The sequence below is a fragment of the Alligator mississippiensis genome, chromosome 4 (assembly GCF_030867095.1).
Source record: "Alligator mississippiensis isolate rAllMis1 chromosome 4, rAllMis1, whole genome shotgun sequence".
Classification (NCBI taxonomy): Eukaryota; Metazoa; Chordata; order Crocodylia; family Alligatoridae; genus Alligator; species Alligator mississippiensis.
Genome location: NC_081827.1, coordinates 185080533 through 185098975, shown reverse-complemented (window position 1 = coordinate 185098975; position 18443 = coordinate 185080533). Strand labels below are relative to the sequence as shown.

Genomic DNA, 18443 nt, shown 5'->3' with positions numbered 1-18443 from the left:
TTCCATATGCCTGTCCTTTATGGTGTGAGAATGTGCAAGCACAATGATTTCCTGACAGATTTATTTTATTATGAGAGAAAGATCCAAGAGTCGTCCTCCTTAATAACTGTGCTGACAAGTGACAACTTCACTCCATTACTTTTCAATGGGAACATTACTCACGCAATATTGAAAATGGGGAAACATTTTCATGTGCTTTTCAAATCAGAGATGATATATGAAATGAATACACTTGTGGTGTCCAGTGTCACAAAAGAAAGCTAAAAGCCAGAGCAGTGAGAGAAAATGATTCTAATTTTCAATATATTTAAAAAGATACATCAGAAAAGACAATGAAAATTGGGGGCAATTTTGAATCACGTGAATACTGGCACCCATTTTACATGTAGTATTAGCTAAAAGGACTAAAAGAAGCAAATTATTTAAACTTGCCCTGAGGTATGTGTGTGGTGGCAGGGATGAGGAAGGAAGAGGACACAAATTGTAAGCAACACATTTACCCAGCAGGAAATGATACTTTTCCTAGCTCTGCTGTGGGTACGTTCCTATCACTAGTTACTATGGTTCAAGGCTGTGGAATGACATGCCAGGGAATTAAACAAAGAACAACAACAAAAAAGCAAAACAAGTGGGAGGGATGAGACCTAGTGGCCAGGACAGCTATTGTTCTTCTTTCTTCAAAACAGATTTCTAAAACTAAAAGTGCCACTTCCCAATAATAACACAAAAGACAATGCTTCAGTACATGGAGGAGTTAAAGTGACAGATTCAGGGAATGGAACAAAGGTAGTCCCTTCTTTCTTCAAAAAAAAAGAGGCCGTTGCCAAAAATTCTTTTAAATTTGATTAGTTAAAAAAAAAACCCTCAGTTTTTCTTTATGAACAGTAATGTGCAGCCTAAAGAATAAATAAAAAACAGCTGCTGTTCCCTTCTATTTTCATAAAAGCTGTTTCAGTAAGAATGTAATTAATTGAATAAGAGGGGAAACAGTGAAATGCCTACACAAAAGTGCTGCCAAATATACATAGAATATAAACACAGGATTTTTTGCTAAACCACTTTGGTTATAAAAACACTAGAAATTACATGTAAATACAGATGCAAAACTTGCAAATGTACTTTTCAAACAGTGCTCCCTTAACAGTGAGCTCTTTCATATACTGCCATATTTGAAAACAGAATTTGACAGTGCAAATTCTATTACATTAATTGCAAATTGTTTGTCCTTTTCACACAATTCCTTTATTAAGGCTACATTTTTTTTTTTTTTAAGAGGTAGCACAAAAATTCCCCAAACACCCAGACGCACCTCACACACTGACATTCTCTTTGGTCCATTACTCCTTCAGATAAGTCAGAGTGGACAGAAGTGCAGCATAATCCTAATTTCAGCCTACTAAAACATTAGTCATTTATACAGGATACACATTTTTGGAGCAGGATTTATTTTATAATCTGCGTGTACATCATCTTCTGCAATGCAGATAATGCTAAATGAGGAAGGCAGAGCTTTACTTAAAACACAAATAGACAATAATGCAACAGGATCTAGGTAGACAAACAGTCAAGTACATTTGCCTATAACTACAAACAGTGACAGAAAAGTATTAATTTTAAATTTAAGTCATTATCCCTTAAAACTGTACAATGATTCACTGATATACGATAGTTAAGTGCATAGAAGTGAGATCCTACTGAACTACAGCCTTGTAATCAAAAATAGTTAAAACAGAATTAAGCATTCACTCTCTGCACATCCTAAAGCCTAACAGGAAGTCTATGAATAGGTGACTGTCACCCACCAATACTATATACAACATGCTTGCATTAAGGTTACATCTAGTGACACAGTGTGCCCCCAAAGGATAAGTCAAATAATTTAACAGCTCCGGTATAGGAAGTTGATGCACAATAAAGGTATGAAAACCAGTTACTGCATCTATTACACATCATCTCTTAAAAAAAAAAATTAAAAAAAATCACAGATCTGTCCTCACTCCAAAAATATAAATAGGTATGAAGTTACATAATCCATTTGCTGTTTAAAGCATTTACTACAGCATTTATTTTTTTCAAACACCAACTGAAAGCTTCATGTAAACAAGGCAAAGAGAAAAAGTCTAAGACAGCATTCTTATAACGTTTACAGGATTATCTGAATTTAGTAGCACATCCCAGCCCAAGATTAGAAGACATCTGGCACCCTTTTATTCAATATTATTTCAGATTGCTATCTAGCTGACCTTACTTCCAGTTCATCTATACTTGTACACAGTACTATTGTACAATACATTAGGATACAATATTATATAGTAGATAACCATCGATCCTCTGGATTATGGTGTATGAATAAGAGGTCTATAGTCAGGTGTCTGATGAATCTGCTTGTATGGAGTCCTTCGACCATCACACCAAGATCTTCAACATGTATGCCTAGCCAAGAGTATGGAGGAGTGGAGGCTGGTCAAGACCTACCATTTGCCCTTTAGACCACTAAGACAGAGTTCAAAGTCCAGACCAAGTCTAGACGTTCAGTGCCTCAATGGTTGTAGCTTCTGCCAGAGAGCAACAGATAAGAACTGCTGCTGACTGCCTTACACGTCAGTGAGGGTGCACTTCTGTCAGGGTGATGTCCCTTAGTCTTTCTCCAACCAAGAAGTACCCACAAGACAGTGGGAGGTAGGGTTTTGAGGTGCCTATACTCGTGTTACTCTAGAGGTTGCAACATTGTGGTGTTTTATAGGAGCTACACCACCACAACTAGCCCTATCATGTTGCCACCAGGCCCTTCAGTCAGATGCAGTTTACAGTCATACCCAAGATCAACAATATTATATAGTACCTCATTAAATGATCTTCTACATATTAAAGACCAAATCAGTATCTGAAAAACTCTTTAAAATAGTTTAGACCTTCATGTAAATTATTATACTGCTGTGACTGTTTATACTTAGGTCTTCCTAAGTAACTGTTTCTACAATATTATACAATACTGGTACAATGTCATAACAATGCTAAGAACTATTCAATACCACTATTATAGCAGTTCATACCAAGTTATTATTTTATTCAACACACTAATTTTAAAATTATATTTTTCATTTTGTAAGTTTTTTAAACCCTTCCTTCAACAAGGTTAATAATTTTGTTCTTTTGGGATAGTATTTTACATCTTACTTGCCAACTAAGATTGATTTTAGATTTTTAGTAAACTGAATACAGAGCTGATTTTTCTTTTATATAATGCTCTTTTTAAGACAGGCCAGAGTAATATTTAATATTTTTTTCTATGCATGTCTTATTCCAATTTGAAAATATGACTGGTTTTCCAAATTATAGCTATATATATAACCAACTGTTAAGAGTATTTTACAAATATTTAGAACAAGAGAAGGCTGGCAAGCTTTACCGAATAGGTCTGTAGCCATTCTCAATTGTGACGGTTTCCAAATTTATTACCCTGCATTCAGTTTCTAAGATGACACTGACATCTAGTGGAGTTAATAATTCACAAGACCTCCCAAACTGAAGTCAAAACCCAAACCTAGCAAGCTTTCTGGTACCATTAATTTCCTGCCACTCTCTCTCCCTGCTTAAATTTAGAAAAAAATCATTATTTTAACTGCTTGCATAATGCTTTAGGACCTATCTACACTGAAACTTTTAACAAAGTTTGTCACAGGTTGTTGACACAAGTGGTACTAAAAATAGTTGGACCCACATTTTCCATGGTTAATACTCAGTAACTTTAGCAGGCAGCAATTAGCATTTTGTACGTGCTAAAGGCCTAGCAATTCCATGTCCTGCTAGTGTAGTTCTGTATATACTCTTCATACTCTTCCTCACTGGGGCAGCACTTCAACAACACTAAAGATATAAGGTAGATGTGAATGTATGAACCTGGTTGGCACATGGCTATGAGGAAGAAAATGGGTTGTTAGATCAAAATCAACTCTGCAATGGTAAGCGTCTCAGGAGCATTCAGAGCTGGTTACACAGTTGCACACCTATATTGCAGAAAGCAAGGCAGGGTAACACCTTAAAGACTAACCGATTCAGAGAGGCATAAGCTTTCTGAAGATGACAACATCTGATGAAGTCAGGTATTGCCTATGAAAACTTACACCTCCCTGAACCAGTTTGTCTTTTCAGTGCTACCCTGCCCTGCCTTCTACCTCAGTTCAGACTAATACAGCTAGCTACCTTGATCTACTTGCATTATTGATATGGGTCATCATAATGGAATACTTAAAAGTCTTAAAAGTAACGTTAACAAAGACTTTCCAGATAACTTGAGTAGGAACATAGAAACTACTATACTAGATCAAATCTGTGTTCTAGCTAATCTAGTACCCTGTCTCTTACATCAGTCAAAACAAGATGCTTCACCTCTGGATCTCTCAACTTTAAAGGCAGCAAAAAAGCAAACTGAATTGCATAAACAGGCCAGTAAAGAATACATTAGTTTTCTTTTACTATATGTAATTTTCTTACAAGAAAAAAACTGCTGCTCTATACACTGATTACTTAAACTTACACAACCGAAATAACTAGTTTGTTTTTGGATCACATGGATTACCTGCTCATTTTTCGCACTGATAACAAGTGGAAAGGAGATGAAACTGAAGAATTCAGGAAAATATAGGTAGGTCTGGGTATCTGACTCGCACACCTGTGGAACTAAACCTGACAGGTTTAATTCACTGGGGCTTCAATGTTTCTCTAGTTATATTTCATGACAGGAAGATCCCTGGACCTGCTAAGAAAGCTTCATTATGGGTAGCATTCTTAAGTCCTCAAAAGAAAAAAACCCTCAGCAATCACAAACTTCTGCCTAAAAAAACTGAATGTTCTCGGTACCTCTGTTTAAGACTAGACCAGTTTGACTTAGCAGGAAAGAAGTTTAATTTATATGTATGGACTGCAACTAAGAGCAATATTCTCTACCCTGGCTCACTCACCGTGAAGAGGTTGGATCGGCGTTTGGACTGTTTACGAACGGGCGTTGGAGTGTTGGTAGTGGGAGGAACATCAATCCGTAGCTCCTTCTGGCTGGTACTTGGAGTTGATGGGACAGAGGAGGAATAATCGCTTAAACTCCCTCCTCCATTACTGGTCTGTAATGATTAAAGTTAGTTTTAACAGTGATACACTGCTTTCAAGAAACCTACAATTCACAGCCTGATCTATTTAAGCCCAAAATGTTAAACAGATGTCCTAGGCATATGAAAAAAGTGATGCCTACCCTAAAAGTCCTCATTAGCATTGTTATATAGTGGCTGAGAATTCGCTGACACTTCCAAGTTTTTTTTTGGTTTGTTTGGTTTTTTGTTTTTTTTTTGGTAAAGAAACAACTATTCACATCACAGAAAAACTAGGCATATCTGCTGCTTTAACAAGCAGTTAAAACTTTTATTTAATTCATTATAGTATAAAGTAAAATGAAAAGCAATACATTTTCATTAAATAGATATAGAAGCTTAGTTTTCTTGTCTGGAACATTTGGAGCCAAATTCAATCCCAATATGCAGAAGTGGGTCTTTAGGTCAGTGGATTTATATCACCAATTAATTTCACCCTTAAAGACTTCAGTCCACACTTAGAGCTATTAAAAAAAACAGTTTTAAAAAAAGGAGACTAACTCAGTGTTATCAAGTTACTACTATATAAGGAACTGATTTACACCTCTGCTGAAGCCAGGGAATATTACTGTTATATTAAAACTCAGACTTAAGGGATCCACTGATATTACACTGTCAGAAAGCCGCAAATAACCTCAAACTACGTCAAAGTCTCATATAAGGAATGAAGCACAAAGTCAACTCTCCAAAGCCATACATGCTGTGAAATGACCCAATCACTAAAGAACATCTTGTCCAGATAGGGAAGGATAGCAAGTTGTTTCAAAAGTAGAATATGTCCTAGTAAGCAACAGCAAAGTATCTTGCTGGTTATTAACAGGTGCAGAGAATCCAGATTGGAAACATTCAAAAAAAGTAATAGAAATGGAATCCCAAGCTGCACTTTTCAGGGACAACAGGATAAGTTCTCTTATTGAAAGAAAAAAAAAATCAAGAGAAATTAAGAAGGCAGAGGGCAGGAAACAGATAAATATTTGAGTGGCTAGAAAGCCAGTAACTGAGACGACATCACTGAACGTAAAGGCATGAAATCAGATCACCTCCATTTAGTGCTTTCTCTTCCATACTGCTTCATAATTCACAGGACATTCTCTCAGGAGTTCTAAACCTTGGCAAAGAGGATACTCTGGTTTTAACAGGACTTAGTAAAAGAGGAGCAATGTGATATGCTTGGAAAGACCTCTACAGAAAATTCAGTTGCAGCAAATTAAGCTCTGAAGGTCTGTGTAAAGGGGAGTATATTACCTTGGGGAATTGCCTTTTTCCTGAAAGGAATCAAGCAACAGGACAGAGAAGGATATTCTCACTATGTGACACTCCACACTGCCTTTTTAAAATAAGGCTTCTCTAATGTTTTACAAAATAGACCAAACCCTTTAAGGAGAAAGCAGCCACCTTTGTCTTGATGCCTGCTTTGGCATGCAATCCCTATGTTGATGACTCACTGTAGAGACCACCCAGCCGTGGAGTTCAGCAAGTTGTGGTAAAAAGAAGCTAGCTAGTATAAGGAACTATCAAGTAGATGGGTGGACATCATATGTGCTCCTTGGAAGGCAGATTAAGACCAGGACCATGAACACCCCGCAAAAACCCAGGTATCTAGCCATGCTGACTCCAAGTGAAACACCACCACCCTGAAAAAGGATGCTCATCCACAGGACAACATTCCCTGAGTTACGCTTCCCTTATCCTGTTAAAACTTTTCATGTTTTGGGGTTCTTCGCCTGGTTTTGCCCTCTTCAAAATTACCTCCTATGCTGATCCAGAATAAAGAAAGAGAATGAGGGCTGAGAGACAGACACTGTTTCCAAAGGATGCTAAATGGAAGTAGTCTGATTCATATCTATATATTCAGGGATGAGATGTCAGTTCTTTGCTTCCCAGTATGTAGCAAGATGTTTCTCACTTCATTTCTTTTTGATAGGAAGAGAAGCAATAAAACAGTTATGAAATAACCTTTCAATACTTTTTAGACTAAACAATATCACAGGTGGTAAAATTGATTTACTGGGTCTTCACCATAAGTTAAAAAATAAGATTGCTCAGGTGTACATAATTAGTTATTTCCTACCCTCAAGCATCCAAGGTTTATGCTAATACAAGAAGTCATGGCCCCTAAAGTGCTTACAGTATAGAAAAACAAATGCACACAAAAATGAGAGGGTCAAAGTGTTGGCCCCATATTCAGTTTGCTATTTCCACCTCCCCATTTGGTTATATTAGTTATGCTCATCTGGTCCACTAACCAGTCCATTATCAGATGGAAATTTACTGAAAGCAGAATGATAGACAAAGATTATCAGAAAGTATTATGAAATAAAAAGAATTACTTAAAAAATCAAATCAATTCAAAGAGCATTTTATGTAAATTATCTGCTTTGAAAGAAGTGAGGATGACTGTAAAGAAAGGTGTATTAACATTACATCAGTACTGGATACGATGAGGACAAGATAGGAAGCACATATTTCACCAACACAGCTCTGAATGAAGCAGAACTTTTAATAAAAACACTGAGTGTGAAAGTGAGAGCCACTGGCTAGATTCAAAGAAGTGACTAGCTCAGAACATATGGCAAAGATGGTTTTGGCAGCTATGTTTTGTAGAGACTGGACTGTGGAGCAGAGAAAAAGGAGGCGGGAACTGATAGAATCAAGAGAATTTCTACCTACAGAAAGAGAAAAAACAGGGTTCACCAGTGTTGGAAAGGAAGCAACTGCAGGTACTGGACAAGGTAGATGTATATGAGGCAAAAAGGATGAATAAACGACACTACATTTTGTCTAGTTACTGGAAGGATGGTGGCAGTATGAACCAAAAATACAAATATGAGGGCTAAAATGAAGTTAGGAGGTCAGTTCTGTTTGTATTCAATTTAAGTTTAGTATCTTTCAAACCATCTTGTAGAGTATAATGCTAGACAAGTCACTCTATGGATACCTATAGCAAAACAGATGCTTAAGCAATAGCCAGAGAACTAAATGGAAAGGCCAAAGATGATCATATGACCAAAACTGAGAATCAGCAATATGTCAAGAATGATCAAACATCCCCACAGTAAAGATCAGGTCAAAAGGGGACAGAGTACAGGTGTCAAAAAAGGCCAAACCTTTCTACCTCCAATGGAAACCAACTGGATAGAATTCAAGATAGGGCTGGAAGACAAGCCCAAAGAAATGATCGTAAAACAACATGTCATAAGCTGAAGGAAGAAAGAAATATGGTAAGAGACACAAATGCAATTGAGGAGTGGCTTTAAGATTAGAACAGACCAGGGTATTCTTATGCTTTCATAGTAAAAAGCCAGAAGAGAAAGAGGAATTGGGGAGTGGAGGGAAGCAAAAAAAGCAGTGATGGAAAAGGGAAATCAGATAGGAGGATCAGAATAAGAAGAAAGGTAAGACTGGAAATGGACAATGTGAAGGTCGTCAAATTTTCTAACAAAGGGGTGACAAAATGGTCAGACTGCCAAAGAAAGGATTAATTGTGACAGATTTGGGTATATGAAAAAGGTGGAAAAGTCTTACAGAGAAGGAAGGGAGGAAAGGAGGGACATCTTTAAAGGAAGGAATCAAAGGTTAAAAATGATAACAAGGGATGAGCTACAGTTAGAAGGAAATAAAGGCAGTCGTGTTCCCTTTTTGCAACAAAAGAAATATTGTTACTTAAAAACTTGCAATTTTTGTTCTCTAAAGAGGTATTTTACAGTTTTATAGTTAGGTCTCACTTTCAGCTTCAGTGGGAGCAAGAAATCCTATTGATCTAAAATCTTAAACCTCTGAGTACCCCTATGAAACATCTTAAACTCACCTCAATCATATATATTAATATTTCTCCCTAAATATTCAAGTTATGTCACTTCAAGTGAGCAACACTGGTTCCAAAACCAGGAAATTTACAAGCATATGCATCAAAATATAAATAAAGCTATCCATTTAAATAAAGGAGGCAGAGAGGAATAATCCTTGTGGACGTACCTCAACAGAGAACAAGGACAAGAACATCTTTTCAGCATCTAATCTCATTGGACTGTTACTGTTAAAAGCAAAGATATCAAAGAATATCTAAAATAGCTTATTGGTCAAAAAAGAGGGACCCATTTTAATAAAGGACACAGGACACAGAACTAAGTCTAGAAGGCTGAGAACTTCAGGCCACAATAAGAAAAACCTTGGTAAACATGCAAGGTAGTCAGTGTGGCTGCTTTATGAACCTCTGGGGTACTGAAGCTGATAAATAAAGCTGAATGAGGCTTGACATGACTTTCAAGTTGAAGTCTTCCCAGACAGTAGCAATGAAAAATACAATCAGACAAGTACTATGAATATATGCTTGGAAACATCTGAACCTAATGCATTGTCAACTTAAACAAAAAACGTTGTGGGCTTCATAAGGCCATAAGGTTACTTCAAATAAAATTACCTGAATGTTTTCATATCAAGATGCAGAACAGTAACTTGCTGGGATTAGCCTGCAAGTGTGAAAAAAATATTGGCAAAGAGAAAAGGTTCATTAGAGCCAGCTGAAGCCACCAGGACCTGAAGAAAACTGCGGCAATGGCTGTTCTTCAGAACTGAACACAAGGTTTGTCCATCAATGAAGCCTTAAGCTCTTTTATGCCATAAAATCAATTCAGTGCATGTGAAAAACAGAATTTCTCATAATAAACCTAAGTCAACAAGAGCACTTCTTAATCAGCTTGGGTTATACTGCATTGGCAATACTGCATTGGGTTATACTGCATTGGCAATACTATAGGTGTGTCCACTTCTGAATAAACTCAAAAAATGCTTGCTTTTTTTTTCCAAAAAGGTCCAGCTTACTTGTTCATAATAGCAAAAGCTGTTTAAGCTACTCAGGCAAATGGAGAGTATTTTTTTATACTGGGTCCATTACACACCAAAAGACTAATCTTTTCAAGTTTTAATAAAGTAGGGTTTTTTGGGGGAGGGGTGGAAATGGGGGTGGGGAAAGAGTTTTACTGTTTTCTTTCAGGGAACAAGAGGTACGGCCTTTTCAAGAAGCTAGATGGATTTGAGACATCTCCCCAAATAGACTCCTTACCTAGATAGTTAGGTATAATACTTGCTGACAGGGGCTAGGAACAGACATTACACATGAACCGGTTTAAGTGATCAGAAACTGGTTTAAATGTGTAAGAGAGCAGATGTTCAGTGCACATAAACCAGTTTGAAAATGGCTGAAACTGGTTTGAGATGTAGTATCAGACTTAACTGATTTGAGTCAAACTGGTTTATACGTCTGTCCCAGACCCATTGCTGGTTTAAGTTAAACCAGACTCCCCCAGCATTCTGGCATGCTCTCTGGGCAGGGCTCTGCTCTGCTCCAGACCTGGGCTGGCCCCTCCCCTCTGCTCTCTAGCCAGAACAGGGATGGGACATGGCGAGATACCAGGCAGGATGGCACAGTTAAGACAAAGTGGGCACGGAGTAGATTAATTTTTCCCTCCTTCCTCTCCTCTCCCACTGCAGCCAGGGTCTGCCTGTTTGCTGGGGATCAGAGGGAGGGGGATGCGGAGGTGGCCCCTGGGGCTGGCAGACCCCGGCTGCAGGGCAGAAGGGACCACGAAGGGATGGAGGGAGGAATTAACTCTTCTCCCTGCCCCCTTCACCTTAATTGGGCCTTGCCCTGATGGTTGTCCTGCGGGGTACAGAGTGGGGCTCTGTTCTGCGCTGGGGTGGGGGGGACTATTCCCCCTCCTCCTCCTCCCGGGACAGGGAAGAGGGGCTCTGTGGGGTGCTGGAGGAGGCCTACTACTCCCTGCCCTGCACAGGGCTGGGGAAACTCTATGCAAGGCTCCCCGACCCACAGGGTTACAGCCACTTCCCTGACTGGGTAGTGCCGCACAGAGCACAGAGCCCTCCCTCACCCCATGGCAGGGGCTGGGACAAGCAGCCTTGCATACAGCCCCTGTCCCATCTTCCCCCTGTTCTTCCCCAGCTGCCACAAGGTAGGGAGGGGAGTCCTGTTCCATGCTGGGGGGTACTCTTCCCCCTCCTCTTCCTTCCCTGCCCTCACCACTGAGGGGCGGGGAGGGGCTGTGTGCAGGCTGCCTGGCCCCAGCCCTGGGGGGACAATTCCCCCCCCCGGGGTCGGGGGGCCCTATTCAGTGCTGGGCGGGGAGCTCTTTCCCTTCCTCCTACCCACTCCCCTTACTGACATGGGGCAAGGAGGGGAGGCTCTTGCAGTGCTCCCTGGCGTGGTCTGCACCAGCTGGGGTGGCCCCGCCCCTGCAGCTGGTCCCACCAAGCAGTTGCCTTAGCCGTGGGGGCAGGGCCACCCCAGCAGCTGAGGCTCTGTTACAGCCGCTCCCTGTGCCCCAGCTGAGCCAGGCCAAACCGGGCCAGGGAGCACCGCAAGAGGCTCCCCTGCCCACCCTGTGGCAGTGGGGGTAGGGAGAGGAAGAGGGGGAAGAGTTTACCCCCCAGCACTGAACAGAGCCCCCTCCCCACTCTGCGGCGGGGGTGGGGGGAGAAGGGGAAGAGTCCCCATCTGCGGCTAGGCAGCACTGCATGGAGCTCCCCCCTCCCCACCCCTTGGTGATGGGGGAGAAGCAGAGGGAAGAGTCCCCCTCTGGGGCTGGGCAGCCTTGCAATGCCCCCTGCCCCACCCCATAGCAGCAGGGGAGGAGAAAGAGGAGAACAGCCCCCCACAGCATTGAACAGAGCCCCCCTCCCTGCCCTACAGCAGTACGGGAGAAGGAGGAAGGGGAACAGTTTCCCCCTGGGGCCAGGCAGGTGTTTGCGCTGTGATTGCTCCCAGCTGTCAGGGAGCCGCTGGGGTGACGGCAGCTCTCCCCTCCTCCCCTACCCCCCCGCCATACACAGCAGACACTCCTTCTTCCCCCACCCTCTAAACCCTGCAGGCCAGGGTTGGGGTTTAAACCCCTCCTCAGTCTTACTCAGGCCTCCTGGGGCCTGGCCATGCCCCCCCTCAGCTCAGCTTCCCTGTTGCAAGGAAGGGGCTGCTCTACCATCCCCAGGCTTCTGGCCTGAGCCACTGCAGGCATATGCCAAATGTCTCTCCATTTGCAAACCAATTCACTCTCTGCAGGCTAGATTAACCTGCAAAGACTGAATCAATTCAGGCTCGGGCGTTCTGAACACCTGTCCCCTAAACAGGGAGAAAGATATTGGGCTCTGCTATTAAGATATGTTCTGTTCTGAAGCGCTATATCTTTTTTGGACAAAATGGTGTTATTAAAAATCAACTGATCATTTCTCCTCCAAACACTTGTTAAAGCAACTATTGCCAGAGGTGCTGAAGAGAAAGCATAGATGAACTTACTTCCCAATCTTATGAAGGTGGCTTGCTCAGTCATCTTTTCTTGATGCATAGAAGGAGGAGACACTGGTGTGTTTGTTCATGACAATTTAATGAATCTAGCCAAAGATCTAATTTCATAGACTTAAAATAAGGAGTATTTATTTACTAACTATACAGGGCACAGACCGATTAAAAGGAGGCTAAAAAGGATTCTGATGGAAGAAGACAAGAATCCACTAATTTTTCTTCTCATACCAAGAAACAATACAGCCAGACATTAACTGATAAGGATAAAGCTTAATATAATTGGAAATGATGCAACCATGACAGACTTCAATCTCCTGATATTAACTTAACAAGGAACATTACTAAAAACGATATGGTAAACATAATATTGGAAAAAATAGCTAATAGATTTCTCTATGAAATGGTCATTATATGAACAACATGTTACAATATCTTAAATCCAGATTTGGCCCATATTGAGGAACTAGTTGTGGAAAACCATCTGGAACCAAACTACTATGATTTAGCTCAGTTAACTTTAAATTGCAGTGAAAAAGGAAGCCTGTAGTGAGACTTCTGGACTTAGTGAGTTAACTTTGAGAAACTAAGGCTATAAGTTAAGAACCAATGGAATCTGAGAGCTAAATTACTTCGATGCAGAAATGGCATGTAATTTAAATGAAGCACAAATACTACTGAAACAGCCAAAACTTCTTTAACTATATAAATAAAAAGAATCAAGGGAAAGAAGTGAAGCTCGTATATGCTGAAGGAGTGGAGATAAGGACAACTTATGGCTCAAGTTCTGAATATATATTTTACCTCAGCCTTCAATAAGGATGAAGATGTAATTGAGGACCACAGTAAGGTATCAGCCAGCAATAAGGACTGTTACAGAAACTACTGTGTCTGATGTTCAGTTGCTTACTGTTATACAGTCATGTAAAAGGAGGAAATTATTTCCATCCCAGAATACTTTAATAACTAGCACATTGAATAACAGTTTCTTTAGCATGGATTTTCAAAACATCTCTCAACTTGAGGATAATACTGTATATATGACTGGAGAACAACAGATGTACATATATTCAAAATGCAGAAAAAGCAACACAGAGATTTATAGGTCCACCACTTGTACTTCAATATTACATAAGCTCTTAGAAGAGATACTAAAGGAAAGAATTATCAAATATATAGAAATAAACAGGAAGTAGGACAAAACACAACATGGCTTTATCCAAGAAAAACTGTGTCAGACTAATCTAATATCCTGTGATAAGACTACTGACTTCTTGGGTAAGGACAGTACAGCGAACATCAATCACCCCCCCAAGAAGGCCATACGTGCAAATATTGATGTCCTCAGCCAGTACACTAACATCCCATACCATGAAACATGGCTGCCTTCCCAAAGTCCCTACAAGAATATGGTGCAACAGTGCACAAATAATCCACTTCATCCTCACCCACAACAGCTTCACTTTCAATGATCGAAATTTCCTCCACCCCATAGGCACGACAATGGGCACAAAAGTGCTCACCCCAACATGACAACTTCTTCACAGCCACCTGGAGGAGAAACTTCTAGAAAACTGCACCATCAAACCTGCATTCAACTTGCATTATATATTTTCATTACTGGGACTGAACACTTGGATTCACTTATTGGACTTACATTAAAGATCTCACAAGTATCACCTCTTGATCAAACTTTCTCTCGAATACTCCCTACACTAACATCAACTTCCTAGACACCATAATCCATATCAGGGATAGTATCCTACAAAACCGCCATATACAAAAAAAAGAAAAAGGACCACTATACTTAGGTTCACACGAGCAGCAATCATCTCAAACATAGCAAAAAAGCCATAAATCTTCAGTCAAACAATTAGCAGAACCTCAGAATTAGCAGCACCTTAGTGGCCCTTGATACTAACACATCTGCTCTAAGAACACTTATGATGTCTACATGGCTACATGACTGCAGTCTATACTTGACAAAGCTAAGACCTTGAGAGAAATATTCCCAATTGCTCCAATCCTGGCTTTCAAACTACTTCCTAGCCTTACCCAAGCCTTACTCCTCATCAGAACCAAACTCCCCAATGCTCAGCAGACATCACATGGGACACAACCTTGCCTTAATAATGCATTCTTAACCTGTCAACGCATCTCCAATGCTACTGCAATAAAAACTCCCCCCCACCCCGCCCCACAAGCCATAGTAAACCCATCAGAATCAATGGATCCTACACATGCCTTTCCCCAAATGTGATCTAATGCACCAGATACTCACATGGCAACTACACGGGTGAAACTAAACAGCAACTATGTACCAGACTGAACTCCCACAGAAAAAATATAAAGGACAGAGACATACATACTTCAGTAGCAGCACATTTTTTTTTTTTTAACAGAACAACCACTCCCTCCCTTTCAGACTGCACTATCCTTCGGCTCAAGGGAAATCTAACTAACATCTTTAAATTGTGAGCTTGGGAACAAAAATTCATAAGCTGGATGGATACTAGGAAACAAGGACTGAACACCAATATTGATTTTATGATATACTACGATCTACCTGATTCCTGAAATTCTTCCTACACACTATAGGTGATCATGAAACTCTCTTTTAATAGATCTTGATCTCCTAGTAATCGAGCTTCTTTTGTTCTGCTAATTGTTTGTCTGCTACCTCTGGAAATTGCTCCTCTGCAATTTCACAGCTCTACCCAGAGTTCTTCAATTTCTATACTTACTTTCCTCAGAAGACATGATGAAGAATGCCTTGCATTTGAAGGCTTATCTAACTTTATCCCAACCATGCAGTTGGTCCAATAAAAGGTATCACTGAAAAAACATCCTTGCATCCTTGACACTGTGGCCTCATGGGGAATTATTAACCAAACTGGAGAGGACAGGGATCAATAATACAATGATGAGACAGATGAAGAGATTTCTCAAAGGGAGATTATAATGGGTTATGTTGAATCGTGAGTTTGATCAGATGAGAGAGCAGTTACCAGCAGTGTTCTTCAGGGATCAGTCTTTGGGAACTATCATGTTAAACATTTCTGTTTCCAACCTGGACGTTAACGTAAGGGGTATTGCCAAGTTGAGAAGAACTATATATCAGGAAGCTTATGTAAATTTTGTGGAGTATCTGAAGTTGTCTGAAGTGCAAAGTCATGCTCTTAGAGAACAACAACAAGGACTGGCTCTAAAATGGACTCAATAGCAGGTCCCTTCCTATGTTCCTAGCTAATTCCACTTCATGATAACATTTTCCTTATTTGTCAGATAAATGTGCCAGAAGGAATCCCTTGTGGCCTAAGTCTGCTCCCACACTTGAAAGGTTTCTGTATACATATCGTACAATTTTACCATTTCTTCACAGAAAATTTGATGGCCCACTCTTTTTCATCAGACTATTGACTAAATATATTGCACTTCAACTCTGAAGATTTCATAAACATTAGAGCTGTAAGGGACCTCGGAAGAATTAGTTATAGCCTGAAATACCCACTCCCACAAGTTTTAACAAGTTATTTTGTACTACGCATCCAGAGTATTCAAGGAAAAGACATACTTCTTTACTGCCATACCCTCACTGAACCACCCAGAATACAATTTAAGGATAAAGTAAACCTATTTGAGAATAGGATTTGGGCCAGGTACCAAGCAAGACTAGTCCTAAGGTTTCCCAGACCAACAACAAATTAATTCAAGTTGAAAACTCCCTTCACAAAGGTCCAAGTATCCTTTTCATCTTTTATGATTTACAGCTTGCATGCTATGCTACCCCTCTGGCAGAATTTTTTTATCCTTTCTTTCCCCAAAGATGGAAGATGGAAGAGGAGGAAGGAAGAGAAGGTGCACTTATCCCAAAGTCCTGAAAATGGGTATATGGTACCCCTGTGAAAATGAAGACAACCTGAAAAGTGTCCTGGCTAAAGCAGAGCTGGTGTAGCAACAAAGGAATAAGATATTTTGTTATAACATTTTATTAACAGAATCTGATGGACGGTTTTGTCAAAAGCTGCAACAGATATCCATGAACTGATGGGCATCACTGATCTAGAAGGAGAAATTAAAGGCTTCCAATGTCAGTCAGAAAAGCCCATAAACAGAGGTACCTGGTTGAAGAGTGCTTGAGGGAAGTCATGGAAAAAATAAACAGCTGCAGGTCACAAAGTTTCCAAATCAGTGTGACAAAAGCCAGTCCATAAAATCACACAAGATTGATTCATATGATAGTGCAGATAAAGTAACAGCAACATCATGAGAACTAATATTTTTCTGACACTTCAAAGATTTAGCAATAAACTAAATAATAATCCCACGGCTACAAAAATCTAGTAAGTACAGTGTTACTATATAGTCCATAATGTTATTAAATGCTTTAACTTCTATTTCCCTTATTTTTATTTCTTTAAATTAGATGGTGCTGTTTTAAGCAGACAAAGGGACAGTGATCATTAAAGCTGACTACTTCAATATGCCTAAATATTGCAACAAAATGATTTCATAGTCCTTGAAAATGGCACCCTACCAAAATCATGTGTGCTACCCTTTGTTATGGTTCATCTGTAATGAGACTGCACAAAATCCCAGATGCAGTAAAATAAAACAAAAGCAGCCTTCATTTTTCTCAGTTTATATTGATAATTCAGTTTATGGGCGTGTGTAGAGAAAACGGAGGCCCTAAAATGAAGCAGTGGGTTTTTTAAAACATTCCTTCAATTTAGGGCTGATTGAACGCCCCCGTGTTGTACACACACCCACTTCCCTGCCTCTCCGGTGGCAGGGAGGGGAGGGAGAGCTGCTGGTGGGCGGAGCAGTCCCTGGGCTGTGGAGGGTGTGGTGCTTACCTCTGCAGCAGTGGCAGCGCCCTGAGAGGAGGCCCCCAGCTTGGGTGGTCCTGGGGGGCATTGCAGCCACGGAGGGAAGCATTGGGTCCCCACACAGCTCAGACAGGTAGGCAGGCTCCAGAGGGGAGGAAGGAGGAGAGGATCAGGCTCACCGCTGCTCTTGAGTGGAGTCTGCCCAAGCTGCTGCCAGGCTGCCTGCAGGGCGTCCTGCAGAGCCACGGAGCTGCATGGAGCCTGGTGCTGCGCCCCAAGTCATTTAAGGCGCATTACGCCACCAAATTTCCTACAGTGGATGGAATTAATGCACAATACGCTGCCGAGGCATGCAAACACTGACACCATTGAAGCAGTGCAAAAGCACTTAGCCCGCTTTAAAGTGCCATGCACACAAGACCCTCGTTTCGTCTACACATGGCCTATGTATCTGAAAGATTTTGCACAATTTTGCCTTTGTATTTAATATGTATTACTACTCTCCAATGCACCATAGGAAAGCATATACTCAAATCAAGTGGCAGGTTTCAACAAAAGCTTACCAGAGCAAAAGTTACCTTGTACATGTTTGCATTTATTATTACATAGAAAACAAAAAGTTAGCCTAAATACAAGTAATGCCTTAGCTCTACTCCTGTAACAGATGCCAAGATTTCATGGATCATATTTTGCAAATAGTATAACAAATTTTCCCCACAATGTTATATTTAAAAATGGGGCAAATACTAGTACTATACAAGTAAGGGATTAAAATTCTCTTATTTTTAAGTAGCTTCCAGGACTGTGTACATTAAAAATGTTTAAGGGAAATCAGTAATATATTTCCACTTGGACAGCAGCAGTTTTTCTTCTACTGAGTATTTGTTGGATGTAAAATAATTTGCTGCTATGTAAATAATTTAGCAAAATATGCCTCTTTATGTCATTGAAGGTTTCAACTGAGTAAACTGAGTAAAAGGGTGATGGACAATTAAAACTGAATGGTGTTACCAAATATAAGTTGCAAGTGTGCTAACTATTGAGATATACCAACTACTGTTCAGCATACAATTAAACCAGGCCAATGACTAAACCCCTGTAAGCTAATTAACAAAGCTGTACAGCAAATCTTACTACTGTAATAACTTCTCTGCTCAGAGCAGC

General features: G+C 40.3%; 1 protein-coding gene across 5 annotated transcripts in view; it reads right to left on the bottom strand.

Annotated features, from left to right (window-relative positions):
* AGAP1 (ArfGAP with GTPase domain, ankyrin repeat and PH domain 1) overlaps positions 1-18443 on the bottom strand; it is a 589050-nt gene that overhangs the window by 288579 nt on the left and 282028 nt on the right. For 4 of the 5 annotated variants that reach the window (XM_019492038.2, XM_014594255.3, XM_059727173.1 and 1 more), the window contains exon 8: positions 4962-5117. The exons of the other annotated variant lie outside the window; for it this stretch is intronic. In XM_019492038.2, the coding sequence (XP_019347583.1) occupies positions 4962-5117 (156 nt within the window). The remainder of the gene's footprint in view (positions 1-4961; positions 5118-18443) is intronic. 5 annotated transcript variants of the gene reach the window in all.